The sequence below is a fragment of the Protopterus annectens genome, chromosome 4.part0 (genome assembly GCF_019279795.1).
Source record: "Protopterus annectens isolate FY-2018-M chromosome 4.part0, PAN1.0, whole genome shotgun sequence".
In the NCBI taxonomy this organism is placed as follows: domain Eukaryota; kingdom Metazoa; phylum Chordata; order Ceratodontiformes; family Protopteridae; genus Protopterus; species Protopterus annectens.
Window position 1 is genome coordinate 1,063,444,051 of NC_056733.1, and position 26,517 is coordinate 1,063,470,567.

General features: G+C 38.3%; 1 protein-coding gene across 1 annotated transcript in view; it reads right to left on the reverse strand.

Annotated features, from left to right (window-relative positions):
• Window positions 1-720: 720 nt before the first annotated feature.
• MZB1 (marginal zone B and B1 cell specific protein) overlaps window positions 721-26,517 on the reverse strand; it is a 399,248-nt gene continuing 373,451 nt past the window's right edge. The window contains exon 4 of the mRNA XM_044068995.1: window positions 721-1,125. Within this exon, the coding sequence (XP_043924930.1) occupies window positions 942-1,125 (184 nt within the window). The 3' untranslated portion in view covers window positions 721-941. The remainder of the gene's footprint in view (window positions 1,126-26,517) is intronic.

The following is a 26,517-nucleotide window of genomic DNA, read 5'->3' on the forward strand; positions in this document are numbered from 1 at the left end:
TGTCGCTAAGGTAAACACCTTAACCATTTTACCAACCTCCCACTTTGTTATACTAATCTCCCACCTTATTATACCAACTCCCCACCTTATTATATCAGTGTTGGTTCCCATCCAAATGAAAGTCATAAAGCTTCTATCTATGCTCCAGAGAAAGGCTATTAAATGCCCTCACTATTGGTTAAACATCTTATGTTCATAAGATCTGAAGACGATAATGTTTCGTTTTTAGGTACCTACTACCACAGCATTTTTGGCAGCATTTCAGACCCTGTGGTTAAATGCGGTCACATATTAAGAAAGCAATGTTAAAAGTCAGAAAAGGAGGCACATCTCATGATCTGCTTTGTTTTTCATCATGTTAACTATATTGTTTGTAAACTAGCCCAAACCTGGAGCATCTGGCTAACATTAACCTTTTAGCTGATGGTAAGTTGGCATGGCTCCCTTTTGATAATGTATCTTGCTTTATTTGTAATCCATTCTATGTTGTAATGAGAGTACATTGTGCTTTATCCTGATCTTGATTATGGCTACGTCATCTAATTACCTGTATATTCTAAACTGTAGTTTCTCTGCCAGGGATAATGAGTGTCTCTTTCTAATAAAACAACCCAGTTAGTGTTTAAGCACATTTTGTTCAGCAGTACTACACCTTTTCTTAATAAACTGCCAAAACATCTTTATTAAATAAACACATATGACACAATAATGGTATCTTAAGTCACTTTTTATTTATTACCATTCATGTCAGTTCAAAATACAAAACAAGATAAAAAAAACAGACTTGTACAACTTTATTAAAAATCAGATAATTATTTATAGATGTCTTGCTAAACTTTAAACCAGCTGCCTACAATGCACATTCTTTCAATAATCACCCCAGAGTTTCTTCATAACACATTTATATAACAAGTTGGTTATCGGCTGATTTGCGTTTGCATTTACAGTTCGTTGTGAGAAGGCTGCACCTTTTTACGTGCTCTCTTCTTCTCTTCTTGCTTTGAGCAAACTTTACCAGGATCGTAACACAAAAAATCTTCTAAGTGAGCTTTGTTGCTTCTGTATTGTTCATAAATTTCATCTTCTCCAAACTCTCCCAAGTAGGACTGGCACATCTGATATAATCTGAAATAAAAAGAAATCTTATGTAGTCGAGAGAGTGGCACAAAATTTGTTTTCCCCCTCATTTTAAGATAATGAATCACATATCTAACAGATATATCTATTCTACAGATGTGCAGCTATAATGACACCCCAACCTATTTGTATTAAACAGCATTCCATGTCACCAGAACACTGAGCATATCAAATTTAGGACTAGGTCCCCTAAATTCATGATTGACTTATGACAATGATTCAACTTCTATATACGTGTCAAGGCAGAATAGTAATTCCAATATTTTGATGAGACAGAATAACAGTTTTGTAGGGCTTTAATTAGTGAGTGAAAAATTAAAACATTTGTTTAAATCATATTCTAAATTCCAGGCACAGAACATATAAGGCTGAAATCATCCAATGCCTCTCTATACACATGCAATACAACAAATGTTTATTTTCAAATGAAGCTTGTACATAATTCATACAACTTCATGAAGCAGTCTACTTCCAGAAACTGACCTCAATGACTAGGGGGTTGGCATAATGGTTAAGGTGTTTATGTTACCAACACAAGGTACAAGGTTTGATCTTCACCTTTGGCAAGCAAAATTAGGCTTAAAAAGAACACCTCAGGTCATAATAATCACCTGTGAAAACAATAAGCAGATGATGCCAACATACTCAATCAATACAAACGTCTGTACTCAGTTCAGTAAGTAAGCTCAGGCTTCCTAGGGCTGTAGCACAATGTTCTTCTACAAGCAATTGCATTCTGTTGCATGAAGTGTGTGGACAGTACCAGGCACAGATCTATTCTGCTGGATTATTAACTATATCATTGATAGTTAAACTGAATTAGAGTAACAAGTCTTAAAATTTGACTATTGCAGTCTGGCTTTTTATACAATACCATACAACCATCACTAAAGAGCATCCTAAATCTTTTTTGCCCTTTATCTTAATTGCCCTTTTTTGTGTCCCACTGTCTGTCACCCATAATCTCCCTGCAATTCATTGGCCTCTTGATTACTCACCAGATGAGAGCAGTTCCCAAACTATTCATTCCCTCTGAGGCAAGAGCCAATTGCAGAGCCATCATCCTGGCAGCCATTAGGGTATTTTATTGTTGTGGCCTAACCCACCCCTGGATGGTGATATGGGCACCACAACACCACAGAGGAGTCACCTATGGCCTCATATGGAGGTGTGCCCACTCCTTGACATGTCTCTGCAAGGACTACCACACTGGCTTGGATACACCCACACATGCCCCTCTCCCCCAGGCTTGTTCTTAAGGAAATGGTCTACAGCACTCCCCTGGAATGCCTTTTTACCATATGGTGAGGAGCCACCATATCCCTCTGTGATTATTGTAGCTACTGCCAGCCATGCCAGGTAAAATAGGGCAGTGGATTTGTAACATATGCCAGCACAGCTAGTTTAAATTTTATAATAATTATGTCATTTGTATATCAATCTGACTTGTACAGATGCTTGAGCTGAAAATGTTATTTGTGAGGTTTGATTGTGTTAAAATGTATCAAGAGTGTACCCTGCTGGAAGGAAAAGAAATGTACATGTATTATTGTAACTGAATTAAATGTATATGTTTTAATATAGGATACTGGGACAGCAGATGTTAATCTTAATCCACCTGACTTTGCAAAATATAGCTGAAATTAAATTAAGCCATAAAGATGTTATCTTACACTTTTAGTTGCAGCCAGAGACAACATGTCCGGGAAACCAAGTATTAGGAAGCCTTCTTTATTGTCCCTAACAGGTGCTAATTGTTACTCTGGAAGGCTAGGGGGTTGAAATTGTTTAATGACTTCCAGCAGCTGCAGAAAAACTGAGCAAAGCCCTATCTATGTGTATGGTCACACATAGGTACTAAAATCCTAACAGCTTTTAGTGTTGGTAATAGTGTGGGAAACAGAGTCAGATGACCAGATATGATGTCATTGTGTAATCAACACAGAAATAATATTAGATATTATGTCGAGAAGTCTCCCAGGGAGACTAGACATTTTGTATTCTGTCTTGGATCTGACAACCAAGCACCACTCACCCACTTCATCTTGCCTTGCTCCAGTAAGTGAGCAGGGACTAGTACTCTTTAGATTAGTCAGGAAAACATAGTAAGAGTAGTGAAATAGTGTAACTATGTGACTCTTTCCAGCTGGGTTATTTTCAATACTCCCTATGACTGAAACTCTGCTGTTTACTAAGAATAGATATTTGGTATTTTCTTGAGCTTTTATTATTTATTATTAAATATTTTAAAATTTTACATAGTGGCTGGTCCTTTTAGAAAATATTTAAGTTTTGAGAGTATTTGCATATATTTATTTGGTGACAGCTTGGGCCACTCCTGAAAGCCTTGCTGCTAGTCAAAGTGCCATTAATATTAATTTCACTCAGTATAACTGGGAAGCATTGCAAGAGTCTTAGGTAACTTGGCTTTGTAGTGTCTGGTAGCACTGATAGCTAACTTATAATCTGGGCAGAAGGGGGAATAGCTAGTAAGCCTGTGCCAGCCTTTCCCAGGTGTGTATGTGTGTGTGTGTGTGTGTGTGTGTGTGTGTGTGTGTGTGTGTGTGTGTGTGTGTGTGTGTGTGTGTGAGTTACTTGGACAGGGACATGAAGCACTGGTTTCACAGACAGAGTGGCGGAGGACTTGGCTTGGCCACTCAGCTGAGGACTTAACTTTGTATCTGTACCAGTGGAGAGTATTATTGGGGACCTGGAGGGAGACAGATAGAGACAACCACCTGGGCTGTGTGCGCAGAGGTCTGCATCTGGAGCTACTGAGTTTACCTATTTGTATTCCAGGTGCATATCCCACTCTAGTGTCAGTGGTGAGGATTCAGGCTTCTTCATTGCTGACCCAGCATGGGGACATCACACCCTCCCTCTCAGGCAGCTGTGCGAATGCATGTCACACATCTCCCCCCCCCCCAACCCTGCTCATTCAGCTTCCCGAGCTACTAATTGATCTTGGTTGGTCTGGGTCACAGCCATGGCTGTATCCCTCTGTGCCACAGAGCTGGGAATGTCCCCAGTCTTTATGTCTAAAAGTTAGTCAGCAGCAAACACTAAGCATCTTATGTCAATCCATCACCATATGTGTGAGAACAAAAACACATTCAAAGTGTCTCATGTGGAGTTATTGTTCTGGTTTTCCAGTAATGGCTGTGCCTGAAATTGGTCCACTGAAATTGTGATAAACAAATTTAAATCAGTCATTCAATCTCAAATCAGATATACAGGACAACACATCAATATCAGTAAGGCTGAGGCTCAAAAATGTTGAATCTCACATACACCACAATACATTTCAAACAAAACATTTTTCAGTTAAAAGATGGTTTTATAGGTTGTATTATATTCTTTGCCTTCTTATCTCTTGCATTGTATTTAAGCAGTACTGCTAACCTGCAGTAGTAACAAATTCATTACTCTTGAAAGTATGCTTGTCGTAACTTTTCTGTCACTCCTGATCCTAAAAGTATGTTTTCACAAATCACAGCCTCAGAAATATTTGCCATGCATTCATTGCCGTTCCCCTTCCCTCCACTGCATGTGCTCATGAACACAAAGTTGACCATAGCGATGTGCAGACACACAGTGATGAAGAAATAAATGTTAGGAAATTTCAAAAATGGTGGGTTTATTTTCACCTCTTATGACTCAATAACAAAGTCTGTAAATGCTATTTGCATCTACCTCTAAACAGATATTTGTACTAGAGTGAATAAAATATATTTTCGCTCCAGTAAAATTACTAACATACAGTGTAATAAAGGGACAATTAAATGAAACCAAATTACATATTGTAAAGCATGCAGTTTGTTTTACCATTTCATACAGAGTTAAATACGCAAAACACAAAACTCAAAGTGCAGTTACTTTGAAAACTCAAGTTTTAAACCTGCTGTACTCCCATACAAAGATAAAGAAACAATTACTTTCAGATAAATAAATATTACTGGAATTGAACAGCATACAGCTCAGCATTTTAAAGCATGCAGTGCATTTATGCATTCAGATAAACAAAAAAACAAACACTAAGGCACATTTTTGAATTAATCTGCTACTATAAAACCCAGAAATAATAAAAAATAAAACATATTTTATTTATTTTATCATTTATTAACATAGGCCAACTTGGTCCAAGGGCGCTTTTTCAAGCACAACCCAGGTGAAAATGCATGCAATGATTATAAAAACTGTGGTGCATTCAGTAACAAATAATACTGCTTTTACTGTTTTGTTTGAAAAGATAACTGTATACAGTTTAATAAATGGACATTAAAACTTATAGTACAATAAACACACTGACGACAGAAACAGGAGTTACAAATCTCTGGCAATGGCCTGTGGAGTTAATCAGTACACATCTGAGATAATGAAATGCACAACCCAACAAAACACACAGTACAGTTGCGACAATTGTTGGACAATAGTATGCTGAAGAGTGGGACATGGGTTTGGACATGCTGCTAGGCTTAGATCGGGAAGTATGAGTATTATTAATGATATATATTTACTCCCCAATAATACACAAACAGCACACACACACACACACACACACACACACACACACACACACACACACACACACGCACACACACGCACACACGCACACACACACACAAACAGCACACACGCGCGCACACAGATGCACACACACACACACACACACACACACACACACACACACGCACACACACACGCACACGCACACGCACACACACACGCACACACACACACACACACAAACAGCACACACACGCGCACATGCGCGCGCACACACACACAGAGACGCACACAGATGCACACACACACACACACACACACACACACACACACACACACACACACACACACATGTATACACACATAATTGTGAAAGAAATTGTTGGACAACAGTCTGTGATGGACTGGGACATGGATGTGTTGCTAGGTTTACAGGGGGAGTATGACAGACACGCAAACACACACACACACACACACACACAGACATATGCACACATAATTGTGAAAGAAATTGTTGGACAACAGTCTGTGATGGATTGGGACATGGATGTGTTGCTAGGTTTACAAGGGGAGTATGACACACACACACACACACACACAAACACACATATATGCACAAATAATTGTGAAAGAAAGTGTTGGACAACAGTCTGTGATAATAGTCTGTTGAGGATTGGGCCAGAGCTACAGACATGTTAGCAGGTTTAGAACAGGGAGTAGGGAGATTGTAATGCTCATGGGTTGAAAGTGACTGTTTTAGGTAGGTATGGATAATACGAATAGAAAAGTCAACAAGCTGTTAGTGTAACAGAGTATATATACTACATACTGAGTTCTGAATTAACTTGAATTAGCGTAGGAGGGGTTAAATATTTAGGTAAGAGAATAAATAGCTAGTACACAAGAATATATAGAGAGACGTTTTGACTCAAGTGAAATTAGCATAGGCGTGATCAGAATTAGTTAGGACAAGGAAAGGGAATCGGTGACCATGGCAACTGTCCCTGATGTGGCTTTTAAGGGATATTCTGAATTTTTTAAGGGTAGTTGAGCTACCTATATCTGGATGTGTTTTATTCCACTGAAGAGCTGCTCGCTTAGGAAATTATTTTTTGGGCTGTGGTCAGTATATAATGAAAACAGGTCAGTAACTTGTCCATGCTCCTCGTGGGATACAAGTTGTTCCTAAACTGGAGGAGGGTTTTAACAGCAAAGCAATGATGGCCTTTCAAGAGTTTTAATGTGAAGGAAAGTATCTCCATCATTCACTTTGCACCAGTTAGATATATATATATATATCTGTTTTTGGAGTACGCTGAGGTGTTGAGAGGACTGTAGTGAACTAATGAGGAGAAATATTTGAGTCAAGGTAAAAAAAAAAATATTGATAGCTCTGGCCTGGCTTGTGTGCGTAGTGAAAAAGTGAGATATTTTATAGGCAACCCCTAAATGAATCAAGAATTTGGTGGACTAATGTTGGGTACAAAGTAGAAATGATAAATCTTGATAAAGACATATTCCCAGGTATAATTGCTGTGTCTCCCTACTGGAAGTTGGTCCTTATTTGGGTCAAGTATATTGATTGGTTTGGAGGTAGAGAGCATCTTTCATGCACAGAAAACATGACTATAGATTTTTTTGGTATTCAGAGGATGTTTGTTGCGATGTAACATGTTCCAGAGGAGGTTCTTTTTACTTATAAAGATTACAGAATTTGAATATGATTATGCTGTTTGTATAAAGAATACTAATAAAGTTAGGTAGACCCCATGGAAGGTCATTAATAAGAAGAGAAAATGCTAGAAGGCCAAGTACACACCCTTCTGGAACAAATGTGTTGCTAAACAAAGGTAGCCGAAGTGAATAAGTAGCTCTTAAGGTGAAAGTTCTACTGACAAAGTAGTTTTTGAACTATGTATAAGCTTCATCAAAGAAGTTACATTTATTCATAGGTTCATAGGTGTTTACTAGGCTAACGACTACAAGGCCCTTTTTAAGCCTAGCCATGCATCCCAAAATCTCTGACAAGTTCTGATACCCTTGATAAGTGTAAGCATGGGCCTGGGAGATGAACCATTTACAGGTTACCTGTGTCCATTAGAGACATAGGTGCCAAACCGGTGATGAATTTCCGATTTCATATCCAATTGTCCAAGTTGCACTTGAATTGGGTTAGGGAGGAACTCTGCTTCACATGGATGGAGAACCTGTTCCAAAGATGGGGTAGTCTCTGGAATACATACCTATCTCTCCAGCAGGTCCTATTTATATCACAGGCAAGGTTTAAGTCTTTAGAACATGTAATTCTGGTGCTGTTTGTTTTGTGGATTTGCAGGTCCATCAGAGTGGGGTCTGACAATGCACTGTATGCCAGGCATAAATCTCCCCTCAAAAGCCTGTAGGAGACAGAATACAGGGATAGGCACTTGAGGTGGTCTGCATAGGACATTTTACTTACTCTCTGTATTCCTTTAGTGAGGAACCTCTGTGGACATTTCAATTGTTGGATATGCCTGGTAAGGTACATACCAAAGGGGGCATTGCACTCAATGACAGGTCTGATGAATGCCGAATACAGTGGAACAATGACCTCCTTGGACTTAGATACCATGCATTTGTTTATAAGTTGTGCAAAATAGAATGACTTCCTCACCACTGTAGATACATGATGGTCCAAGGCTAGATTACTATCTTCTTGGCATTTAGTTTTAGCCCATGGCTCTGACACCAGTTGTTTGTCTGTGTCAACCCCTCCTGGAGAATATTTGTGTCAGTGTGAGATTCAATGAAAGCTCTTAATTTGCAATCATCTGCACATTTAGTCAGCCAGAGAACTGACATTGGCCTTGACTTATGAGAAATAAATGCTAAAAATGTGCTATCCAAGGACTGATCCCTGAGGGACTCCCCTTGTGACTGGCCTCTTTGTAGAGGTGGACTCCCCAATTCTAACTTCCTTAGTCCTCTCTGTGAGCCAGTTGCCTATCTACTGGGTGACATATGGGTTTGTACCTAACCTCCTGAGTTTGTCAACAATGCCTGAGTAGGGTATTGTGTCAAACGCCTTGGCCAGGTCAAGGTAGGCAGTGTGTATGATTTTGCCCTCATCCATTGCTTTGGTGACCTTCTCAAAGAAGTCCACCAGGTTGAGAAGGCATGATCTGTCCTTGATGAAAGCAAACTGGATTGGGCCCAGTGTTTGTTTGGAGGTTTACTATATCTCTGTTGATCTTCTCCATGATAATTCTTTCCATGGATTTACATATAAGACTAGTGAAACTTATGGGTCTGTAGTTTCCATGGTTTGTAGATGGCCCACCTTTGTGCAGAGGGATAACTGTTGCCTTTCTCTATTCGTGAGGCACGAAGCTTGTTTGGAGGCTACAGTTAAATAGTAATTCCAGAGGCCCTGATAGGTCATGTTTCATGCTATTTAGAAGGCATCCTGGGATATTGTCTGGGCTCATTGATGCAGTTTTCTTGGTCTTAGAGAGAGCATTAAGGACCTGTTCCCTAGTGATAGTAGGGGGAGTTATATTTCATGATATTTCCTGAGGGAGGGATAAGGGGGAGAGATGGGTGAAGTTGGAGCTGAATTTATTGCCCAGTAGCTTTGCTGTATCTTCTGGCTCAGTATAGGTGGCTCCATTTACAATGAGCTCTGCACACAACTGTGTATTGCCTTTGAGGTTGTGGACATAGCTAAAGAATGCTTTGTGGTTGTCCTTGGCCTGGGAGTCCAAACATACCTCATATTTGGCTTTGATAGACTTTATTTGTCCTCTGCGTTGTTTGTTTAGTTTAATGAGAGTGCTTTTATCCTGCTGGGTGCTGCACCTCATAATTTTTGCCATGATTTTCTTCCTCCTGTTATACAACCTATTGATTTTGTGATTCCACCGGGGCGGTTTGTTTTTTGCGTTTGTTCTGTACTTCTTCCTGGTAGGTACAGCTGCCTCTATGCAGCTAATAACATGCATGTACAAGGTTTCTGCAAACAGTTCTACATAGGTAGCAGTGTTGTCAGGGTTTATGGGGGCCTTGAAAATTTTCCAGGTTCTCACTTAATAGCAAGAGGTTAGGCTTAGAATAGTGCCTGAATATTCCAGTTTTAGTTGGGGGTCCAGGTTTTATTTGTACTTCAAAGGAGACCATTTTGTGGTTTGACCTTACCAGGGAAGGCATTACAGTAGGGGGTGTGCAGCAGTCTCCCATATTAGTGAGGACCAGATCCAGTATGTCTGCACCCCTGGTTGGTGTATTGACTATATTGTCCAGGGAGTTTGTGCTTACAAAATCCAGGAATCTCTGTGCCTGCATATTTGGTGTCATATAGCATTCCCAGTTAATAGTGGGGTAATTAAAGTCACCCATGAATATAGTATTGGGTTGGATGGTTAGTGTTTCTAATAAGTTTAAATTACATGGTATAGGTTTCCTGGGTCATAAAGGAGGACCTATAACTTGCAAAGAAGTGGCATTGGATTTTGCCTCTGGTGATTTGAACATGGAGCAGCTCAAGTGCATTGTCCTGTTTGACCAGCCTTGAAGTATATTTATTTTTGATGTAAATAGAGACACCTCCAACTTTAGTCACTGCCTGTGAAGTAGCTGGTCTAAATGGGGTCTATATTACGATATCAAAATCCCATTTCCGCGAACACCACAAGACCGACACGTATAGCGCGAACTACGGTAACGGCGAACATTCAAAACCATGAAACATGAAAAGTTGAAGTGTCATGGTTGGCCCGACTGTGGTATAGCTCCATAAGGTAAGTGTGCGATAGTTATGGACCTTAGGGTTAGGGTGCGGGTTAAGTTAATTGCATAGATAGGTAATGTATGTAAGGTTTAGTGCAGGGTTAGAAGTAGGGTTTTGTTAACTGTATGTGTTTGGATTATTTGTTTTGTTTGGGTATATGTCTGTAGGGTAAGTGCGCGATACTTACAGACTTTGGGGTTAGGGTGCGGGTTAAGATAAGTGCATAGACAGTAATGTATGTAAGGTTTAGTGTAGGGTTAGAAGTTGGGTTTGGTTAGTGTATGTATGTGTTTTATTTATTATGTTTGGGTATGTAGTATATAGCGTGCGGTGGTGTTGGCTGACTATGATGGTTCGAGATTTGAAAATTCACGGTTTAGGGGGTTCGGCATATTTGCGGTTCGCGCTATGTGAGTCAGTGTTATGGTGTTTGATTATACGGGTTTTCTATGTCGTAATATAGACCTGTCTAAATGTATGTGTGGAAGGCATTATAACCTTGCACTGTTGATGTGCTCTCCACTGCTTTAAACCATGTCTCAGTGACTGCACAGATGTCAGCATTCTCTAGGGTAAAGAGAGCTTCTAGGGAGTGAAGTTTTTGTTTAGACTCCCAGCACTGAAAAGTAATAACTTTAGATTTTGTTGGCTTTGATTTGCTATGTCGGAATTACTTTCAGTTTGGCATTGCCTAAAAAAGGCACTATGGGGGAAGACAATGCTTTAGCTAATATTCCAAAGCCTAGAGGGGAGATATCGCTTGTCTATTCAGGATAAAACAGATGAGTCTTTGTGGGTTCTGTTATAGGAGCTTTATTATGTACAAACACATCAGGATTGAGGCTTAATAATTTTAACTTAGGTAAACTTATAAACAAACTAGCTAGTATGCTCATACATGCTCACTCTCTGGCTGCACTCTCAAAATGGCACTGAATCTAGCACATGCTGGCTATTTATATGCACATTCAGTCCTTGAAACACTTCTTAAAGATAAAGCACACATGCTCTATTCTACGTTCTCCCTCTTTCTGAAATAAGTCATGCAATGTTGACGACATTAATTGACATGCAGTCAATACCAATAATTCTTTGTCATGCAATTATACAGAACTAAATACATATAAACAATTATGTCCAGGTTGCTGTGTATTTCACACTAGGTCTGGAAATATGACCAAATCATGTGACATGGAAATTAGAATCAGGTCTAGCAACTGGGACTGTCTCTGCTGATTGTTCAGCGTTAGGGACATTCGGGACATTACCGGGAATGGAAGTAAAAGTTAAGACACGGTCTGCAACAGGAACATCGTCTGGATTGCTCTGAGATCTAGAGTCTGTATCACAGGAACAATGCTGCAGTATTGATTCTGGTACAGGAAGAAGATGTCTGAGATTTCTCCTGTACTCCACACCCTCAGATTCTACGAAGTAGGATCTCGGCTCGGTACATATACCTGTTAATTCACCAATCTGGTCGAAACCTTTCATTATTTCTATCCTCACTGTCTCTTCTTTCAATGGACTTAGCTTTAGGCCTCAACAAACTAGAGCTAATAGGCATTGTGTAGTTTTGGTTTGTCTAGACAGAAGTCTTTGAGCAGGCAAGCAAAGTCTATCATCATGGGGTATGTTTCTGAGATTAAGTGAATTCAAAAAGACATCAGTATTATCACACTTTGACCTCTCAAGTAATTGCTTTGCACTCTGCACTGCATGTTCAGCTAGACCATTTGACTGTGGATATTGTTTACTACTAGCAACATGTACAAAGTCCAATTCTTTTACAAATTACTGAAACAACTGACTGGTAAATTGGGTACCATTGTCAGAAATAACTTTATGTTGACTACCATGGACTGAGAAATGACATTTCAACTTAGGGATAACAGCAGATGAAGTTAGGTTAGGTAGTAAATCAATCTCAAACCAGTTTGAATAAGAGTCTACCAACACTAAGCAATGCTGATTGTTCCACTCAAATGTATCAGTGGCTGCTGTTGACCAAGATAGTTCAGGAACTTGACTTAGCTGAAGTGGTTCTTTTTGCAAATATGGTTTAGTACTATTGCATACTGAACAAGAAGAAAGTACTTTATCACTATATTTTACTAGAGAAGGCCAAAATACTAGTTCTCTCGCCCTTCTTTTGTTTGATTCAGAACCTGGGTGACCATGATGCAAAATCTGGATATATTTATGTTGTAAGGAATCAGGGACAACAATTTTGGGACCTTTGAAAATAATGCCATCTTCCATCAAAATTTCATCTCTGTAAGGAAAATAAGTTTGCCCTTTAGGTTGGTACACTAGATTGCTTTGACAGCCATCCAATATTAATGTAGTGACTGAGCTTTTGCAAAAATGGATCAGTCTTTGTTTGATTTCTCAGGTCATCAAGTCTCGTGGTAGAAAAATTATGGACTTCCATGATGTCAAAGTCATAATTCTCTGCAGGAAGCTGCTCCGTTGCATTTCTGGATAAGGTATCAGCCAGATAAAGATGTTTGCCTTTTGTATAGACCATTTTGAACTTATACTTTTGTAATTTAAGCATCATTCTTTGTAATTTTGTAGGAGCTGAATGCATAGGCTTCTTTAGAATAGTAACTAAAGGTTGGTGATCAGTTTTCATCTGAATAGCTCGACCATAGATGTAATCATGAAACTTTGAACATGCAAATACTATTGCCAAAAGTTCTTTCTCAATTTGAGCATATTGCATTTCAGTTTGGGTAAGAGTTCTAGATGCATAGGCTACTAGTCTGCCTTCTTGAGGAATAACTGTACCAAGACCAAATTTTGAAGCATCACAGGAAAGAGTGACTGGTTTATTGCTATCATAGTACCTTAATGTAGGTGGGGTGGCAATTTTCTGCTTAAGGTCTTCAAATGCTCTCTGGTGCTGTTCCAACCAAGACCACATAACTTTTTTGTGTGTCAGCTCTCTCAAAGGTGCTGTCAACTGACTGAAGTCTGGTATAAACCCAACAAAACAGTTGACCATACCAAGAAAACGTTGCACAGCCTAAACATTATCTGGTGCTGGCATCTTAAGAATGGCTGCTTGCTTGGACAGGTCTGGTCTCAAGCCAGTGCTAGTAAATAAATTACCTACATATGTAACTTCTGGTAGTCTGAATTTGCACTTCAGAGGATTGAGCCTTAAATTCACTTCACATGCTCTGTCTAGAACTGTCTTAAGGTTTCTGTCATGCTATGCTTCACCATTGCCTCCAACCAATAAATCACTTACCATTATGGCATAAGGATAACCTGAACAAATTTGCTCCATTGCACGCTTGAAAACTTCACTTGCAGAATTTATTCCAAATGGCATCCTGAGGATTCTATATCTGCCAAATGGGGTACTGAAAGTAGTCAATAATGAGGATTTGTGATCAAGCATCACTTGACAAAATGAACTTTTTGCATCTAAGACTGAAAAAACAGTGGCATTTGGTATTAGGGCTGTGACTTCCTTGACTGTACGCATTGGATGATGCAGTCTCTTTAATGCTTTGTTCAAATCTCTTGGGTCAATACATATTCTGATTTTGTCTGAGCCTTTTTTCCTGGGCTGCTACCATAGATGACACCCATTGAGCTGATTCTGTAACTGGACAAATCACACCTTGCTGCACCATTTTATCCAGCTGAGCTTTAACTGTATCCTGCATAGCTATTGGAACTTTTCTTGCTGGTCTGATTACCAGACTGACCTCTGGGTCTAATTTCATGGAATACATAACTGTAAGTTTGCCCAACTTGTCATTGAAAACATCAGCATACTCTGAGAAAATAGCTTTAGTAAAATTGGAACTGGGACATGTGCTTATATGATGAACTTCTTTGGCTAAAGAAAGGACATTCATTATCAAACTGTCTCTGAGACTCACTAATGACTGCACAGATCTTTGGACTGCATGGAATAACAAGCCAAATAACATGAAAGCACTACTGAGTCTTCAGTTTGACTTTCTTCATCTCCATAATCAACAAGTTTCGCACAACTAGCGACATTGAGTTGTTCACCTGTTCTCATCTTAGCAAATGTGTCTGCTGACATAACATTACACTTTGAGCCAGTGTCCACTTTAAGCTCGGTGGATTTACCATTGATCTGGACAGTACAAAACACTTCATTCTTTGCCACCGAATTTACTGCATCAACCTTTTCACCAATTACTGATACACCATCTATGTGGAAAGTAGAACTGCAGCTCTCTATGTGATCAACCTGCTTCCCGAGTGACCTTTCTTTATAACTGTGTGAGGTTTACTTGATTTGCAAAACTTTTGAAAAATGGTTCCATTTTTTATACTTGTGGCGTTGCTGACCAAATGCTAAGCATTTTTCTCTTTTATACTCATGATTGGCACCACAATTGTGGCAGTTAACAATAAAGCTGGATTCGGATTTTGCTGATTCACCCTTGTACTGCACTGAGCATGTCCTTTTCTTAAAACTTGCTGGAAAACTACGGGATCTCCCTGGAAAACCCACAGGTGTTACAGGTGCCATATGCTTAGGCCTGCTTTTGCTAGTCACATGTTGCATGCTGTCTGCATTTGCTCTGGAGCCTGCTGAAACCACACTCTTATGACTTACAAGCATACTTGTGTGCCTTTTTGTAACTTCATGGATTTCACAAATCGCAATAGCTTTGCTCAGCATTAAATCGCTGTCATAAAGGAAAAACTTTCTCACTGCAGCACTATTAATACCACACACAAGCCTGTCCTTTATCAACTCATCTTTTAAGTCACAAAACCGACAAATTTTAGCTTTGTTTCTCAGGTCAGTTATATAAGCTGCAAAGGTTTCCCCTGGTTTTTGATCTCTTGTGTAAAACAAATGCTTCTCTAATGTAATATTTGTCTGTGGGTTACACATTTCCCCAAACTTGCGCTTCAAACACTCTCTGTCTTCCCATGATTCAGCCTGTACAACCATATGACAGTTTTCACCTTCTCTCTCATATACTGCTGGTGCATACACAAATGAACGTTCTTTTTCAATGGCCTCTGACCCAGCCAGGTTTAGCAAAATGAATGCCCTGGTGCATGCATCTTTGTCAGAATAAGCTGCTTATATAAAATATTATACTCCTTCTCAAATATTCTCCAATTCTCTGCAATATTCTGATCAAACACCAATGGTGGAGGTTTTCAAAATCTGTCTACCGTATTAACACATACCAATGAAGGCTTTTGCAAGTACTGTATGCAGAAACATACAAATGCGAGAAATTTATGCCAACATGTGTAACTATGCCCAATAGCACAACAAGCCTTTGAATAACTGAACTTTGTGAAATAAGTCTGTCAGGCACTGTAATACTCTTGAAATTAATATACTGTAAGAAATCACTTCTTATCAGTGTAAGAAACATTGCAAAATAAGACTTTCGGCCACTGTAATACTCTTGAAATTACTGGACTGTAAAAGTACACAACATGAAAGTCTGCTTTCATGTTGTGGAAAAATAATGGAGAAGGTCATATTGGATAAGTTATTGTCAGAACTGGATAGGTTGGGACTTGAAACCATATATCAGCATGCATATGTTGAAAATAGATCTATTACCACCTGTAACATGAAGTTCTTTAACAATATAATAACAGCTATGAATGAAAATTTGTTCTGTGATGTGATTTATATAGATTTAACTTCAGCATTTGACAGGGTCATACACAAAACACTGATCAATAAATTAGTACAACTAGGTATTGATGTACTGTTGATAAGATGGATAGCTGCATGGCTTACAGACAGGACATGGCAAGTATCACACACCAACTGGACAGGTGAAATCCTTGGTTAAAGTCAAGGTGTCCCACAGGGCTCTGGTCTAGGCCCTTACTTGTTTAGATTGTATCTTTCAGACCTTACTTTTTCATCTGAGGTGTTCTACAGTCTATATGCTGACGACCTGAAATTTGGTAAACTGATTACAAGTGTTACAGATAAGGCTTGTCTGCAAAATAATTTGACTAAATTGACCATTTGGGCACAGGAGAATAATATGTTGATAACTACATCAAAAACTAAGCATATAAGATTTGGGAGACATAAACTGAAAGGTGAATATTTAATACCGCACACTGATTAAAACTGTAGGCTCATTTAAGGACCTGGCTATATGGGTAGATTCAGCTATGAGTTTTTCTAATCATATCAACCAATTGGCTAATGATAGTTATAGAACTATAGGTTGTATAAAAAGATTTATAAAGTCTAGGAAATCAAACATAATGAAGTCATTGTTTGTTAGTTACATTAGACCCAAACTTGAATATGAAATAACAATATGGAAACCCTATAGGAAAACAAACATGAATAAATTGGAAAGAGTATAGCGGAAATATACCAAGGGCATCCATGGATGTGAAAATCTAAGTTATTATGAAAGACTAAACTATCTGAACTTGTACAGTGTCTCTTACAGATATTTAAGAGGAGATCTTATTCAGGTATATAGGGCATTTAGGGACACCTACCTCTGGGAATGTTTGAGGTTAACAAAAAGTACTAGAGAATCATCAGATAACCTATGTAGAAGATTCTAGAGGAATGAGAAGTGTACTAATTGGTTATCTGACAGAGTAGCAGATGCTTGGAACAGACTATTTATATTTATTACATTAAAGCAAGCACTAGTTTAAATATTTTAAGAACAGTCTGGCTATTTATTATGGGAACAAGTGTTTTGGTATATTGGCAAGCTAAAAGGGCATTAATGCCCATGCTTGAAACATTTGTATGTATGTATGTATCATCATTGTAAGAAACATTTCAAAGTAATGGCACTTTGCGAATAAACGGTTCACAGCACACTGAAATGTCCCCAAAATGGCTGTACTCTGCTAAATAACTCTTTACAGTTCAATAAACACTCTGTAATGCTGGCACTTTGCGAATAGACATGCTCAGCACAAGAAACTTTTCTAAATGGCTGTATTTTGACTGTACTTTATGAAATAGTTGCACTTTGCACACAAATAAACTCTTGGGAATAAATGCACAATAATAAGCACGCACTGTAAGCACTTTTGCACACTTTGAGATACTTCAGATAACTCTAATTATGCCCTGAATACAATGAGAAGTGGTAGTTATGCCAAAACACAGCACTTTGCCAAAAACATGCAGTTGCCTTGCATTATTTATGCTTAATGTGCCCCTTTTTGCCCTTATTATATTTGTTTTGCTCGTTTAATGTCTTTTCATGCCCGTTGTACTTTTCTTGTGCTCGTTTTACTCTAAACCTGCCCGTTTTGCTTTAAACATGCTCATTTTGCAATTCTGAGTTAATTCCGAACCCCTCATGTGCTTTTCTGATAATCGTTTTATCATATTTCTTAATTTTAAAACTTTCATTTAATTAATAATCCTTTTGTGCCTCTCGCTTGTTTAATAATGCGGTTTGTGCCCTTGTAATGCTCCATTTTTGTCTTTTTATAAAATAAATCGTTCATGCAAGTTTTCATTATCTTTGGTTCATTTCTGGCCCTTTCTCATGCTCATTTCTCTTAGTTTACCTTCACTGTTAACTCTGCAAATCGTAGTACTGAATATCAGTCTCTGGAATTCTGGTTCTGACACCATGTCGCCCGTCTAGTCAGGATAAAATTGATGAGTCTTTGTGGGCTCTGTTCTAGCAGCTTTATTATGTACAAACACATCAGGATTGAGGCTTAATAACTTTAACTTAGGTAAACCTATAAATAAACTAGTTATTACACTCATACGTGCTCACTGTCTGGCTGCACTCACAAAATGGCACTGAAGCTAGCACGTGCTGGCTATGTATATGCAGGTGCCGACCTTGAAATGCTCCTTAAAGGTATAACATACGCACACAATTCTACAGGAAAGGTGTAGACCATCCCTGGCAAAGCAGTATGGTCTCTTGACCATCTCCTTCCATGCTGACAAATATTGCACCCTCTTAGAATGACACCAGAAACTAAGCCAATTATTAAAGTAAATCATCTTTTGTTCATATTGTGGCATCATCCTTGGAGAAGATAAAATGCTGCTTGATGCATTGTGACATCATCCTCAGTAACACATTGTATCATTGTATCATCCTTGGAGAAGATAAAATGCTGCTCAATGCATTGTGACATCATCCTCAGTAACACATTGTATCATTGTATAATTGTATCATCCTTGGAGATGATAAAATGCTGCTCAATGCATTGTGACATCATCCTCAGTAACACATTGTATCATTGTATAATTGTATCATCCTTGGAGAAGATAAAATGCTGCTCAATGCTAGGCTCATACCAGCCTGAGACACATATTCCAAGAGCTCCATGATATCTCTCTTCGTATAGTCTGGGGTGTTACTTCTTGGGCATTTACTCCCACATGGACTACGACTGAGTCATGTTGGCAATTGTGGTCCAATGACCTGAATGCATGGTAATGCATTTGGGGATGATGAGGGTATTTGTTACACAATACCCAGATTTGCTCTGAGTTATTGCACAATGGCACCTCAATTACTGAGCCAACAGATATAGTCAACATACCGGCTGACAGATTCAGTGCCAACTTTATCCCTCTCTCCCCACCCAAGGGCCTTATCACAATACCAGATGAAAGCCTGGTACCCACCATTTCTGCGACACAGATAAAAGCTGCATTGTCCAAAGTCAAGAATATAGCATCCATGGGACCTGATAATATCCCTGGCTGTGTCCTACATGAGATACAAAATGAACTGGCACCACATCTGTGTGCCCTGTTCAATCACAGCCTTACCTCAGTCTATGTCCTAATGAGTGGTGCACTGCTACAGTCATCCCACTCCATAAAGGGGGAGCAACTACAGACACTGGGAACTATCACCCCATTAGTCTGACAAGTCTGGTATGCAAAGCTATGGAGCGCATCATCATGGACCTGCTTAACAAAGATATAGGCAATTTCCAAACTCTTGACCCACACAGTTTGGCTTTGTCAAGGAGAGATCATGCCTGCTGAACCTGGTTGACTTCTTTGAGGTAGTCACTAAAGCTGTGGATGAGGATAAGGCAGTGCATACAGCCTACCTCAACCTGACCAAGGCCTTTGATACCATTCCCCACTCAAGTATCATTGATAAACTCACCAAACAAGGCATCAATCCTTACATCACTAGGTGGGTTGTAAACTGGCTCACAAACAGGACCCACAGAGTGAAAGTTGTGGATTCCAAGTCAGACTGTCGATCAGTCATGAGTGGAGTCCCACACGGCTCGGTCCTGGGCTCTCTCCTGTTTGACATCTACCTCTCAGAAGTCCAGGCCAACACAGAAGGACTCTGGCTGACCAAGTTCGCTGATGACTGCAAGGAGCCATTATCAACTCCCCAAGTGATGTAGACATCCTACAAAAGGGCCTCTCTGAGACCAATGACTGATTTAGGAACTGTTCTTACAATTGAACAAAATCTTATTGACTTTTTTTCAAAAGGTCTTACATTTGTTCCTGACAGAAAATGCAATGTAGTGAATACAATTGTAGATTTGAAATTATATGTTCGCAAATTGAACCTGGCTTTTAGATTAGGTAATATGCCTTCCCTTTTGAACACTCATAAAGTTTCAAGCATTTTTAACCCCCCATTACATAGTTCTTTAAACATTTTTGAGAAGGTTTGTGAGATTGATTTAAGAGCTTTGCTCTCTTGTCACAGCATTCCTAAAACCACGAAAGTTAACATTTCTAAAGAAGAGTTAGCCTTTATTTCTCTTCTTAATGAATGTAACATAAGAGTGATGTTGCCGGACAAGGGAGGGGGATTAGTTTTTATGGATGAATACTTTTATAATAGAAAGTTACTAGAACATCTTGAATCTGACATTTATTTGAAATCTAGTCTCAATGAGATACACATGGCCTATAAAAAGATTAAAGGTATTTTAGATGATCTTTTTATTCAAGGGACTATAGATTCTGATATGTTACAGTATCTGGACATGCCAGCACCCAAGATTCCCGCCATGTTTGGCACACCTAAAATTCATAAAAATTTGGTTAACCCCCCTTTCAGACCCATTGTGGACGGAAGGGGTTCCATTACGTACACATGTGCCAAACTGGTGGATAGTATTCTAAAACCATTATTAAAAAGTGAACCCCAAATTTGTAAGGACTCTTGGGGGGTTTTGCAGCATATAGATAAGATGGTTTACAACTCAGACCTTATGTTTTTAGTGGTGGACATTAAAGACTTGTACACAATTATCCCACAACAGTTGGGGATTGAATGGACAAGGGAATTCGTGTTGAGTAAAAAAGCCTCTAATGAACAAATGAATTTGGTTGAAACATTACTTGAGATCGTGCTGTTAAATAATTTTTTAACATTCAAGGGTCAATTTTACCTTCAAAAGACCGGCATAGCCATGGGGTCCCCCTGTGGATGCAGTTTTGCAAACAGCGTCCTTGCACACTGGGAGCATAAATATTTATTTCAAAACGTGCTGTATCAAGAAAATGTCACCTGGTACAACAGATACCAGGATGACATGTTCTTTTTTTGGAAAGGGCCATTAGAATTGATCCCCCAGTTTATAGACAGCATTTCAAAGATGACAAATTTTCTCCAATTTACTTTCACTATTGGAGAAAATGAAATCAGTTTTTTGGATGTCAAATTAAGTAAGGACACTCCTAACAGTAGATTTAAATCTGAAATATATAGAAAGCCTACCCACTCAAACTCCCTTCTCCACTTCTCAAGTGGACATCCATTTCACCAAAAGAGAAGTGTGGTGAAGGGACAATTTGTGAGGGCAGCAAGAATGACATCTGACCAACAGGATTTTGTTAATGAATGTGAAAACTTGAGTGCAAAGTTTGTTATGAGAGGATACCCAAAGGCTTTAATCAATGAAGTGATGAAGGAGGTTTTGCATAAAAGAGAAGTGGGCTATTTTAAGCCACTATTAGGAGGGGGTAGTATGCAAACCTCATTAAAACCATCAACTGGGGAGACACCTCAAATCAACTTTATTTTCACTTATTGTATTGATTTCAACATCATAAGAAGCATCATTAACAAAAATTGGAACATCATTTTGGAAGATACACTTCTGGCTAAAGCAATAGGTTCTAAGCCAAAATTTGTGTACAGGAGGGGGGTCAATTTAAAAAACTTAGTTGAAAAACCAACTGATAAATCTACAAGGACTAAAGTGGGCATGGCAAAATGTGGGATGTGCCCACAATGTAAATATATTCTCCCAGGTAATGAGGTACACATTAATGGGATTAACTATCGGATCAATGGCAAGTACAACTGTGAAAGCAAAAATGTGGTTTATGTGGCTGTATGTGTAAAATGTTCATCATTTTACATAGGCAAGACAGAGTGGGCATTAAAGAACAGAGTGTATGAACATCTTTATGCCATAGGGAGGAAAGATCTAAATAATGCACTTGCCAGGCACACTTGTGAACAACCTGACCACCACTTTTTATTTACTGCCATACAACAAGTCAAGATAGGAATTAGGGGGGTCCATGGCAATTATGGCTTGAAGAACAAGAACTTTTATGGCAAATTAGAACACTTGCCCAACTTCCCCCAGGTTTGAATGAGTATGCATCGATCAAATGTATATTAAAATTAAGGGCATTAAGGAGATAAATTGTTTATTGTTTACAAGTTTTATACGTAATAGTATTAATTTTGTGTTTTTTTATATATTTTTTTATATATTTTTATATATTTTTACATAATGTGAGTGTATATATATAATAATACTCACATTTTTTAGATAACCTAGACTTTAAGACATATGGTTATCCTTTATAAATTCATTAACATGGTCTTTTATATATTTACACATTTAATGATTTTTATTTGAACTATGAGTCTGCTTTGTTGGAGAGTCTTGTGCAATAGTTCCTGATGTTACTACCAATGATACTTATTTAATATTTAACATATACAAAAAATCTTTATAAAGTCATAACACTTTTAAAGAAAATGTAGATTTAATCTATTAATGTATTTATAACATTACATATATATATATATTTTTTTTTATATAAAATAAGCTAAATTCATTAGCATACGTTGTAAATATTCTTGCAACTTTAAGAGGTCATAACAATTAATGGATTAATTAGTGCCTTTTTTCTAATCATGCATTGCATATTTAAGGAAGGTTTTGTGGTTGATTTAATTGTTTATGTCTGAAGAAGGTTGAGGTATTACACAATAAAGTCCGTGCTCTGTTACTTCTGCTGTGGCCGTTTCTGCTATTTTTTGTTTTCAGTGATTTAGGAACCATGGCCTGACGCTTAACACCAAAAAATGCATTATCATCCCCTTTGGAAAAAACTCAGTTCCCATGAATTACCACATTGATGGGAGCCTAATGAACACTGAAGGGGCCATAAGAGATCTGGGCACCCAGGTCAACAGCCACCTCACCTTCGACCACCGCTTTGCCACTGTGGTCAGAAAGTCCTTCTACGTGGCACATATAATAACCAAAGGTTTCGCATCCAGGAAGAAAGAGGTCATCATCCCTCTCTACTCATCTCTCATTAGGCCAATCATTGAATATAATGCCCCATTTGGCATGTACCTGATCAGACACCTACAACAGCTGGAGAGGCCACAAAAGTACCTCACAAAAAGAATCCTAGGCTTTAAACACATGTCCTACATGGACAGACTCAAGAAACTTCAGCTTTTCTCAGTCTCTTATCATCTACTTAGAGGTGATCTCTGCTTGACTTACAAAGTCATGTCCGACTCAGCCCTACTTGAAATGCTACACCTCCCAATCCCCCCACTCCACATGCTCCAGAGATCACAACCTCATTACCAAAATTAACAGAACATGTTGGAGGGACAGGTTCATCTCCCAAAGACTGCCCATACTCTGGAATAAGCTTCCCATTCATTTCAAGCAGAGCACCTCACTGGTCCTCTTCAAGAGAAATCTTGATGAGTGGATGGGTAACAGAAAGTTCCCTCCAGGGATCATTCCAATTGCCCTACTCGGTATGGGCACTGTGAACTAACACTGGGTGGCACGGTGCCTGGGCAATTTCTTTTTTGGGTTAGGCTTGTAAAGTCTCCAGGGCCATTAGCCTTGTACACACCTATGAACCTATGTAGTGGATTCTAGTCCCTGACAAGCAACTGACCATAACTATCTCCTTACTCTGCCTGGTGAGAGGGACATCAGTGTGTCTCACAACAGAGTCTCCAATGACTAGAATGTTGGATTGTGTGGTGGTTTGCCTTATGGGCTTAGAGGTAGAGATTCCATGAGATGTAGCTCTAGGTATTGATGTGGGTGTTGTTTTGAACGACCACATTTGGGGCTGCTGAGGGTATTTGTTATGTGGACTTTGTCTAGGACATCTTTGTGGTTTAGGAAAGTTACATGTAAGTGGCTCAGGATATGTGGGTCGATATGTCTGCTTTGAATTGTGCATGATGAGTGCAGCATGTGTACTACTGACAACCTTATTGACATTAGGAGTACTTTTAAGAGTTTTGTTAGGAGAATGCCATGGTCCACACATTCAAAAGCTCTTTTTGGTCGATAAACATTACATCTACCAATTTATCAGTTTCTCAGTGTGAGTAAATCTTATTAGTAAGGGTGACTAACAGTGGTGGTGACATTTTTATATCTGACATTGTGCTTCCTATCTGAAATATTTCATTTGGAGCATTAAACTGAATCATTTGATCATCTATCACCTTTTCTAGTATTTTGGCTAGAGGCTCAAGATTAGTTATGTGGATGATTTTGGCTTGGGAACATACCTCTCAACTGTACAGATTTTCACAGAATGTCCAGATTTTTGCCTCATATTTTCGGTCTGTTTTTCATAAAATTGTAGCTTTCTGGCAAATTTGTATCAAATCATTAAAGCTTAGCGTCTGAAAATAATGACATGCATTTGAGTTTCAGACATCATACCCTTCAGATAAGTAATGTTAATGCTTCTTCTTCTGGCTTTTCATGGTTAGGGGTCGCCACAGTGGATCACCTGTCTGCTCATGATTGGCAGTGGAGTTTTACGGTGTCGAGTTGTCAGCCTGGTGCCCAGCCTTCCATGGAAGGCACACACATGCACACACTCATACAAATTTAGAGTATCCAATCCACCTACAACATGTTTTTGGGAGGAAACCGGAGCACCCAGAGGAAACCCACATGACCACAGGGAGGACATGCAGACTCCACACAGAAGGCACCCCCGTTGAGGATCGAACCAGAGAACCTCTTGCTGGGAGGCAGAAATGCTAACCACTGCACCACTGCGGCCGCCCTAATAAGTAATGCTAAAATTTATAAAGTTGATAGAATAACAGCTTTTGTATTACCATTACATATATTACTACAGATAAGCAATGCTAATGCAAAAGCTGTTATTCTATCAACTTTATAAGTTTGTAAGAATAATATTTACAAGTACTCTCCGTGGTATCCCTGAAGTCTCAAAACAACCCACTAAAGTGTAGTGGGTCTAAAAACAAAACAGTGTAAGAAACTTCTCTGTGTGGAAGATTTTCAGTCCATATATTTCTAGTTAATCACTGTATATTAATCAGATCAGACAATAGTAGTAGAAGTAGCGAACGTAAACTTGTCAAGTCAAAAAGTAATAATAGAAAATATATAATTCTACAGCATAACCAAGTATTCGAAAATCCTGTTTCCAGTCGAAAATCCTTTATTAAGTACACAGACAAGCGATCCAAGTAAAACAAAAATAGAGTAATAATTTCCTCACAAGCTTTCTAAATATATATATACTTTTTATCAGGCATGGGAGTGGTTTATTGTGCTGTAAAACAAAGGGTTATTGGTACACATGTTAAATTCACATCCCTTCCCCCATCAGTGTGACATTCGAGCTGGTCCTGCCCTACCTAGTAGATGTCATAATAATATATATCCCTAATGTACTTTAATGGTACATCTTATTTAACCAACTTATTAAGTAGATTATTAAGTCTGTGATTTTATACAAGGCAATATACTACATGGCTGGAAATATATTAACCTTAGTTCATTTTGCAATTAAAAATTCTATATAAATATATACATATACATTTTGCATGTAAAAATCAGTTTCTATTTTCATAACCTATTGTTAACAAAGATCGCTTTCGTCCTTCTAGACTTCTTCAGGTCTGTGTACATGTATTTTATTTTATTTTTTTCTACAAACTGGTTTTAAATACCATTTTAAATAATTTGAAATTTAAGTGTATATTTTGTTTCCATCATCATACATATATATTTTTTTTATTTTTTTCTGGTTCTCTTTTTTCCACTTTATTGAAAATGATGGTAATAACAATACTAACTAATTATACAATTATATAGGTTTTTAGGGTTCTTGTACACAGACCTGAAGAAGTCTAGAAGGACGAAAGTGATCTTTGTTAACAATAGGTTATGAAAATAGAAACTGATTTTTACATGCAAAATGTATATGTATATATTTATATATAATTTTTGATTGCAAAATGAACTAAGGTTCATATATTTCCAGCCATGTAGTATATTGCCTTGTATAAAATCACAGACTTAATAATCTACTTAATAAGTTGGTTAAATAAGATGTACCATTAAAGTACATTAGGGATATATATTATTATGACATCTACTAGGTAGGGCAGGACCAGCTCGAATGTCACACTGATGGGGGAAGGGATGTGAATTTAACATGTGTACCAATAACACTTTGTTTTACAGCACAATAAACCACTTCCATGCCTGATAAAAAGTATATATATATTTAGAAAGCTTGTGAGGAAATTATTACTCTATTTTTGTTTTACTTGGATCGCTTGTCTGTATACTTAATAAAGGATTTTCGACTGGAAACAGACTGCCTGCCTTGCTTGGATTACTTTCGAATACTTAGTAATGCTGTAGAATTATATATTTTCTATTATTACTTTTTGACTTGACGAGTTTACGTTCGCTACTTCTACTACTATTGTCTGATCTGATTAATATACAGTGATTAACTAGAAATATATGGACTGAAAATCTTCCACAGAGACAAGTTTCTTACACTGTTAAGAATAATATTTAAAAACTGTCCCTAT